This window comes from Alosa alosa, chromosome 5, assembly GCF_017589495.1.
Source record: "Alosa alosa isolate M-15738 ecotype Scorff River chromosome 5, AALO_Geno_1.1, whole genome shotgun sequence".
NCBI classification, from domain to species: Eukaryota; Metazoa; Chordata; class Actinopteri; order Clupeiformes; family Clupeidae; genus Alosa; species Alosa alosa.
Window position 1 is genome coordinate 25,326,067 of NC_063193.1, and position 9,479 is coordinate 25,335,545.

General features: G+C 45.3%; 1 protein-coding gene across 2 annotated transcripts; it reads left to right on the forward strand.

Moving 5' to 3' along the window:
• On the forward strand, window positions 1-7,308 carry znf366 (zinc finger protein 366). Of its 2 annotated transcripts, XM_048243756.1 has the most exons (6): window positions 1-863; window positions 1,970-2,092; window positions 2,576-3,798; window positions 4,531-4,722; window positions 6,054-6,228; window positions 6,370-7,308. In XM_048243756.1, the coding sequence occupies exons 3-6, from the start codon at window positions 2,707-2,709 to the stop codon at window positions 6,924-6,926; spliced, it is 2,016 nt and encodes a 671-aa protein (XP_048099713.1). In that variant the 5' UTR covers window positions 1-863; window positions 1,970-2,092; window positions 2,576-2,706; the 3' UTR covers window positions 6,927-7,308. The 2 variants fall into 2 exon arrangements, with proteins under 2 accessions (XP_048099713.1, XP_048099714.1); XM_048243757.1 differs by lacking the exon at window positions 1,970-2,092.
• Window positions 7,309-9,479: the final 2,171 nt, after the last annotated feature.

A 9,479-nucleotide genomic window follows, 5' to 3' on the forward strand; every position in this document is an offset into this window, starting at 1 on the left:
CGACATCAAATCTTCAAATATGCACGCACACACACCCAGACACACAGCCTATTTCGTATGCTGCACTGTACTAGGCTGTACTAGTCTCCTCTAGTCTCCTCTAGAATCTCCTCTATTCGATTTTAAACATATTTTATTGACAGCTAAACCAAATGGAATTGAAAAGATAAATTATCATGGACAAGTGTATATTTTTCTATATTTAGAAACTATGTTAATTTTGTGAAAAGTTTCTCAAGAACCTGTTCAAAGTAGCTATGTACTATAGTCACTGTGACACGGTTAACGGGATACGTGAGCATTTGCAAACACCAGATTGTGTTGGTTGTCATCATCCCTCAGCTTTGTAATGCACATGTACTGTCCCCATCATTTCTCTACTGTAGCTGTGCAGAGGACTGGGGTGTTGTGCAGCACTGACTTGCTGCTGTTGCCTGTACCTGCAGTTCCAAACTTCACTTGCCGGACTGAGACAACTTCTGCCAGAGGAATCCAACACTGACCATCATTCCCTGGGACTCCCCAGAGCTGCGATCCGGAGCGATATTCATCACTCTTTGACCATTTGAAGAAGAAATAACGCACAAGCGCGCACAAGCCCTGTATGGTCAGTGTGAGGCTGGAACGGACAGAGCGAGAGCAGCTTCAGGGGGAGAAGTGGAGATGTCTATCGAGTGTTTCCTTATTTTTCAGCAGGAAGGCCCGGGCTTGTTGACTTCCCCTCCACTCCCTTCCTTCCTGCTCTCCGAAGGTACTCATCTGAAAAATGAGAACAAAGTGATTGTTCCTGTTCTCTTTCTTAAGTCTCTTCACATGCTGGAAGAGAAAGGGCTCATTGTCCATCAGGACAGGGACAGGAGAAGGTAGGCACTGCAGACCGTGCACCACACTCAAACACACACACACACACACACACACACACACACACACACACATACACACACACACATACACGCACACGCACACACACACACACACATACTGACTCACAGGCAGGCAGAGGGGTGTGTGCAGGGCTCCGTAGTGGTAGCGGGCACTGCTGCTGTGGGTTGTGAGTGGAGGGAGTGCTGTGCTGGCTGATCTGGGCTTTGGAGAGAGGACGGGGCTGCGCTGCCAGTCCTCCATCTGGGTGCCTGAGTCAGGGCTGCGCTGCCAGTCCTTTATCTGGGTGCCTGAGTCAGGGCTGCGCTGACATACACACCTCATTACAACATCTGCTAAGCATGGGGGCTTCAAACATGTGGTTCTGATGTGCAGAGATGATCAAGAAAGATGTTCTTGATGTCCCGATTTAAATGTTCTTTTTCGGATTGTTAGCTGGTTTTGAGCTGAGTTTTGGTTCTGCTTAAACCTTTCTTTATTTGTTGATGCGAAGACTTTCTATATACCTTCATATTGTGTCATTATTTGTAAAGAATTGCAATTTAAGAACACTGCAATTTAAAAACACTGCAATTATAATATTATTTTCTAAACTGACCACAGCATGGATAAACCAGGGAATAATAATAGTGTTTTATGGGTTTGTCATTTTTCAGCAACAATTTTTAACAGCAACAATTTATATATATATATATATATATATATATATATATATATATATATATATATATATATATATATATATATATATATATATATATATATATGTATATGTGTGTGTGTGTGTGTGTATATATATATATATATATATATATATATATATATATATATATATATATATAAAAAATGATAGCTCTAAATACAGTTATACCTATTACCTATACCTATAACTATATTTAGAGCTATAATTTAGTGCTAATTAGATTAGTATAATAGGGTAGCATCTAACAAGCGGATGCAATGGTGGTCTCATGAAGTGCTAGAATAATAAACGTCTCCAAACACATTTTGTGGACAGAAGTGCATCAGTTCCCATGCTGCTGTCCTTCCTCATTTGTTCTCATAAATACACGTATCTCTCTGCCAGACCGTCACGGTTAGAGTCATTGCAGTGAGCGTTGAAAGGAAAAGGAGAAAAGGAGAAGTGCAAACCCTCTCGTCAAAGTCAGGCAGAATGTACGGAGAAGCGAAAAGTGAGAGGGAGTGAAAGGTGAGTCTGTTGGCTCGGACTGGACTTCCTGTTGCAGGAGGATTTGATACCTGGTTTGGTTGCAAGGAGAACTGAGAGGAAAGTGTGCAAAAGACTTGCAGAGGATTGAGGGCTGGAAAAGGGTGTGTGTGTGTGTGTGTGTGTGTATGTGTGTGTGTGTGTGTGTGTGTGTGTGTGCGCGTGCGTGTGTGTGTATGTGTGTGTGTGTTTGCCTGTGTAGTGGCACCTGTATTTGTTTGTTACTTTTCAAATGTGAATAACCATAAGCCCTTAATCACCACTGCTTGTCCTTAAGAATTAAGCGCTAATGTGTTTGCTAGCTAGTGTGAATAAGTAAATAATCTAAAGTAATATAGCCTACCTAATACAACCAAGCTTCACCACAACATTTCTAAATATGCTTTAACAAAAAAAAACTTCACTGAAATCTTTGAAATATCTCATTGTGTTTGTGTACTAATGTTGTAATTCTGGTCTGTGCAGGCAGGGGATGGATGATAGACCACAGTCTTACTCCGAAAGTGAAGAACTGAACCCTGTTTTGCAAAACACTTTGTGCAAACTCACAGAAATATATCACCTTCACCGAGCAGAAGTACCCATCGCCTTTCAGAATGGACCAGCAGAACTCCTCCCCTGCTGCCGAGGTGCCTGGCAACAAACGGGAGACCAGAAGCCCCAAAACCATTGACCTCTCCCACCTCTCCCGCGCCCTGACCCTGCCCTCCCTGCTCTCCCCCCACTCACCCCCCACACTGCCCCTGGAGATGGTGGACCTGAGCCGGCTGCACCTGCAGCGCGCCCTGGCCAGGTACGACGCACCTGTGCAGGTGAAGCAGGAGATGGTGAAGCCCATGCCTCTGTGGCCCTCTTCTCCCCTGCTGCTGACCAGGTCGCCCCTCTCCTCTCCATACCTGTCCCCTCTTCCCCCCAGCATGCTCCCCTTCCCCTTCTACCTGCCCGGCCCGCTGATGCACCTGCCCCCGCGTGCCCTCCACCCCGGCCAAGCCTTCAGGTATGACCGCGTGGAGGAGGAGGGCTCCAGCGGCCGGCGGGGTTTGGCACCCGTGGAGCGTCCCACCGTCCACATCGACGAGAGCTACCTGGTGGAGGTGGGCGATGGGCAGAGGCGCTGGCAGTGCCGCGTGTGCGACAAGTCGTACACCTCCAAGTACAACCTGATGACGCACGTGCTGGGCCACCGCGGCATCAAGCCCCACGGCTGCCCGATGTGCGGCAAGCTCTTCAAGCAGCTGAGCCACCTGCACACGCACCTGCTCACGCACCAGGGCGCGCGCCCGCACAAGTGCCAGGTGTGCCAGCGGGCCTTCACGCAGACCAGCCACCTGAAGCGCCACATGCTGCAGCACAGCTGTCAAGCCCCACAGCTGGGCGGCGTGTCGCGGCCCAGCGGCCACCCTAGCGAAGGCGCTACCATTGCGGCCAAGCACGAAGCGCTGGCGCCGAACGTCTGCGTGGAGTGCGGCCTGGACTTTGCCACGCTGGCGCAGCTGAAGCGCCACCTGACCGGGCACCGCGGGCCCGTCTCCTACAGCTGCACCGAGTGCCACAAGACCTTCCAGTACCCCAGCCAGCTGCAGAACCACATGATGAAGCACAGCGACGTGCGGCCACACATCTGCAGCGAGTGCGGCATGGAGTTTGTGCAGTCACATCACCTCAAGCAGCACGTGCTGACCCACAAGGTAAGGAATGTGTCAAAAAATCATCAAACACCTTCACGGAAGTCATTGAAGAAATACTAGTAATGTTGTTTACTGTAAAAGCTTTAAGATTATGCTGGAACATGAATGGAGAGAAAAACTATTCAAATGTTTAGAATTCATCATTTGATAAAGGAATATCATTTGACCTGTCTGGTCAAAGAGGGGTTTGCTTGTATATTGGTCCATATACAGTATGTTAGTTGTGCTCCAAGGTAAGTTTGTATACTTTAAAAGCAACTCCTGATGCACTAGGCACACATTCACTTCTATAAACAGTTTGAACCATCTAGTGTTTAAAGAGATGAGCTTGATTAAGTACACTGTAGCACATGTAATTTTTTTAGCTCAAGCTGAGATGGAATGGATCCAGATCCAAAATGAAACCACATCAAGAACAACAGAATGTACAAATGCATGCTGGGAAAGATCTCCTAGGCCAGATTCACCTATTCTATGTAGAAGCATAGATGTACATGACATCCAAAATACCTCAATCCAGCTATCTATCTATTTACTACAGATTGCATTATTTACAATAGCCAACAATACATGACAACATCCTGAACAGCTCTACACCCTGCATTTACCTCACTTGTTTTAAGAGCCGCCCAGGATCTGCAGCAAACACACCCATGTTTTTCCGCATTTCTGAGCTCTCCCCTCCCCTCTCTCTCTCTCTCTCTCTCTCTCTCTCTCTCTGGTCATTCGTAGGGAGTGAAGGAGCACAAGTGTCGGATCTGTGGCCGTGAGTTCACCCTGCTCGCCAACATGAAGCGCCACGTGCTGATTCACACCAACGTGCGCGCCTACCAGTGCCACCTGTGCTATAAGAGCTTCGTGCAGAAGCAGACGCTCAAGGCCCACATGATCGTGCACTCAAACATTAAGCCCTACAAGTGCAAGGTGAGCCCTCCTGGGTAGCCCCTTAACCCAGAGCAGTCTCAGACCCAGTCCAGAGTACAGGCCCTTACATGTCCAAGGCTCTGCTACAGCCATTTAAGAGTGTTCCACGTTTTCCGCAGATATGAGAATTAGGAATGTTTGAGTAGTCAGACCAGGCTCAATGAGACTGTGATGTTGTGGTGCATGCATAGCCCTGAAACAGCAGAAGAGATGCCCTGCGTGTCTGTGGCAAAGGGAAAGAAATAAGACAGTTTGCAGTGATGACCAGATAGCTCAGGTTTTTTGGCACCAAGCGTCTCCGCGTCCATAGGAAGGATATCCCTGCACAAACTGGCCCTCTAACAATGGCCGCTGGGTCTCCTGGGAGCAGGGCCCGCAAATAGATTTCATCTCGCTTTCTGTGGTGCGCCGGGGCCGCTTCCTGTTTTCTCACGGTCCTTTTGGACAGTGTACAGTCCCTCTCTCCTCCTGAAGGAAAGCGCCACCCTAATAAAAAAGAATGCAGAGGAAGGACAGAGCAGAAGTGCCCTTCCCTGCTCTCCTCTGGCCTGTCTGCACACCGCTTCCTCTCTCTCTCTCCTTCTCATTCTCGCCATCTCACTATCTCTCTCTCTCGCTCTCTCTCTCTCTTTCTCTAAGCTACATTCTTCCTTTCTTTCTCTCCTGCTCTTCCTTTCTCTCCTTTTTCCTCTCTCCCTCCCTTCCTCTCTCCCTCCCTTCCTCTCTCCCCTTTACCCTTCTCTTTCTATTATTCACTCTCTGTCCAGCCCTCTCTCCCCATGTTTGTTTCCTTCTCCCACTCTCCTCCCCCTCCAAGCTCCTTCTCCACCCCCCACGCTTACTCTCCATCACTATTGTTCTCTTCTCTCTCTCTCTCTCTCTCTCTCTCCCTCCCTCTTTCTCTCCCTTTCTCTCACTCTTCCTCATTCATAAGTACACCCATGACTCCATAACACAGTCTCTTGGAGGAGGCTTCCCATGTCTTTGTTTAGTAACAAATAAGGACTGAGGTGAAAGATCAGCTAAGAACAAAGTTAGAGCTTGCTTCTTACACTGTTGTTCTTTTTTTTTTTACATGAAGTGATTTGATATAGTTGTAAAACAAACTTCTGTTTTTTTTCTGAGAGCAGAGATGAATTCTCATAAATCACACGCTTTCATTTTGCCTTCAGGTGAAATTAACCACTCATTAGCTCATTTCTGTTATCTACTTCTCTTGGTGACTCATTCCAATACTTCAGTTTTACCTGTGGCCTCCACCACTTCTCCAGGGGTGCAGCCGTGTATGATGTGGTGACATGTGAAGTGACTCTCCCTCTCTCTGTCCCCAGCTGTGTGGGAAGGAGTTTAACCGCATGCACAACCTGCTGGGCCACATGCACCTGCATTCGGACAGCAAGCCCTTCAAGTGCCTCTACTGCCCCAGCAAGTTCACGCTGAAGGGGAACCTCACGCGGCACATGAAGGTCAAACACGGCATCATGGACCGGGGGCTTGATGCTCGAGGTAAATTGATTGTGCAGTGTGTGTGTGTGTGTGTGTGTGTGTGTGTGTGCACAAAATGTTATGTTTTGGTCTTGTCTCTATGTCTTTCACTAAAGTATCATGATTGACCTACGTCTTGTTTGTTTGTTTGTCTGTCTGCAGTGTTCCGACGGCGTAATCGACTTTGTCTCTCCACCCAGCTGGGTCTGCTGGCCAGGTTTAGCCAGGACGAGCCCTTTGACCTCTCCAGGAAGACCCAGCCCGTGGCAACGATCCGTCTGTCTCAGTCGGACGGTGAGAGTGTGCGCGGCAGCTCGTGTCAGGAGGAGGACGAGGACAGCCTGTGCCGCCTCAGCCAGTGCAGCCCGGAGCCCTACCAGCTGGAGGGGGAGCCGCCCGCAGGGGCCCTGGAGGACGTTCTGGAGGAGTCTCCACGGGTTCTACCTGAAGAACCGGCAGAGCATCTGGAAGAGGAAACAGAGGAAGATATGGAACCTGATGATGATGAAGATGAAGAGGAAGATGAAGAAGAGAGGGAGGCTGTTTGTGATGACTTTGAGAGAAGAAGTGAGAAGCAGCAGCAGCTGTGTGCAGATAGTGAGCAGTTTGAGTATGGGCGGCGTTATTGCGGCAGTCCCCAGACCTCAGCCTCCTCTGTCCAGGACCAGGGACTCTATGATGACAAGACTTACAGGGGTTCAGATATAAGCTGTGAATGAGGCCTCACTCCTGTGAGTACGTGAGGAACATAGCTGTGTAAAATACATGAGGGATATTCAAACATGCCTGATGCTATTTTGATTTGTTTTAAGTAAAATAATAAAATTCTATTTTTAAAATAATATAATGTTTTTATATTTCTATATGGCTTTATGTAATTCTGCTAATCATATGACAAATGTTTGTTTTGAGTTCAGAAATAATGTATGTGCTAACATGAAATATTGATTCTAATGATCAATCATTGTCATTTTGTGTGTCATTATTTGTCTTTATGTAGCATGATTTATGTTCAGTATGCTAATTAACCTCATAAATGTGAGTTCTTAATTGAAAATAAATTTGCTTTCATTCTGCTGTGAACTGCCTATGGAATTAACAAAGCATACATTGATACATTGACTTAATAAAATTATTTTATAACATTTTGAGTTGCCATTGTCTGTTACACTGTTGTTCTTGACAGTCAGCCACATGACTTCTCAATATACACGATTTGTAAGAATACTGATTATTTATAATGTGTTGTTGCAGTGCTTTGCTTTTAAAATTGAGTTTGCATAAATTATAACTAAACTACACTACAGTACATTTAGGTGAACTAGTCCTGATGTGTTGCATTACTGTAAACCCCTCTTTATTAAATGGGTTCTTGTGTGGGAACCATTTTGCAGGAGTCTGTATAGCCAATGGACTGAGTGAAAGTGTGAAGTTTTGAGGAAACAGACTTGGTTCTTAGTGGGTGAATGACCATTTCCTGTGCTCTCAACTCTGAAACACTTTTGCGAACGACCCACAGGGAAACTGTATTGACACAGCGAGTTTGCTTGTTTAAGCAAGTTTAAGTGGCCCAATTAACCCCAAACCAAGGGACAACAGGTAATATACTCATGTTTGTTAGGCTATGTGTGTTGTTTCTGGATAACAAGAATAAGCAACATGTTTTAGATTTAAATCCAAATAAAAAGCTAAAATAATTGTACCATAATATGTAATTGAAGAGTTCAGATGCAAAACCCTCTAAAATGGCACCTCCGTCAAAAATCAGAATGCTCTCCACACATATACGTTAATCAAATAATTTAGCTTCAAAACCCGCTAAATACCACTTTCTTCCTCAGCTGAAATATCGATATAGGCAAAATTCCATAGGAGCCTAATAAAAAAATGCTTAAAGGAGAATTCCGGTGTGATATTGACCTAAAGTGTGTTGAAACATGATACCGAGTGTGAACGTATGTCTCATAGCCCATCTCGGCTTGTCCCCTGCACTCCAAAATCTGGCGCTAGTTAGCCGATGCTACCAACAGCTTTTTCAATGGTGGTGCTTCGGCATCGGGCTAGCCATGCAAATAAATCACTGTTTTACACCATTTACGAGGCTCAATGTATCTCCACACTTCATTGGTAGACTTCCGAGGGCCCTGACATTTAAAACGAGACATTGAGAACTTTGAAAAAGCACTGATAGTTTACTTACAAGACGATTTATACAGACAGTATCTTCACAAAGTTTAGCGTTTGCAGCCATCTTGAATTTAGTCAGGATAAGTCGAGCGACAAGTAAGAATGAACAGGTATGATAAGGGATCAGATTCCAAAAATAATTCAGTGGAAATGCATGGATTCCAGTTTCTTCCAGTAGCAGCAACTGGATAGCAACTTATCGTGACTAAATTCAAGATGATGTTTTGGTCTTGTCTTTACGTCTTTCGCTAGTATCATGATTGACCTACGTCTTGTTTGTTTGTCTGTCTGTCTGCAGTGTTCCGATGGCGAGGGTTTAGCATTTAGAGGGTTTAGCATCTGAACTCTTCAATTCATGTTTCCAAGTTCTTTCCATTTTATTTTGCTATAGCCACATACCACAGAATATGGGCCAACATTTGAAGACATACTTGACAGACCATGACAGAACAAAAACTTTCTCTGGAAGAATAGGAAACGTGGAAGAACCACACTTTCCCCCCTGTACCACCTAAGTAGATCAAATGACAAGCTGCATCTCTGCAAGTGGTCCTATAGACCCCACCCTTGACCCTTCCTCCAGATTTATCTACAAACATTCATTGTTTAATGGCTTTATAGTTTATTTTTGCCTGAGAAGAAAGTGGGGTTTTTGTGTCAATGAAAACGTGAGGCTTAAACTGATTTTGTCATCATTTCAAAAAAGTAGTTTTACCATAGGCCTTGTTTATTTTTACAGTTATTCAGTATGATTTTGATTAAATAAAATAATGCTGAGTTATAAAATCATTGATTAAACTTTGCCCATATATAAGATAAAAGATCTGGGAAGATGACATGGCTACATCAGTGACAACTGAATAATTTGCCGGTTTTGTTTTCTTTCTTTTTTACACAGTTGGAAGACCTCACTTGATATGTGAATACATTTCAGCCCAAGATGTGGCTCAGTGACAGAGCACAGTAGCTGGGAGCTTCTCCATTTTCTCCTGATCCCAAGGGCAAGCGACTGACCTCAAACCATGAAGTGAGCACTAAGGGGAAGTGCGTGCATCCCTGTCTTCTCTCCTCATCACCTCAACCGT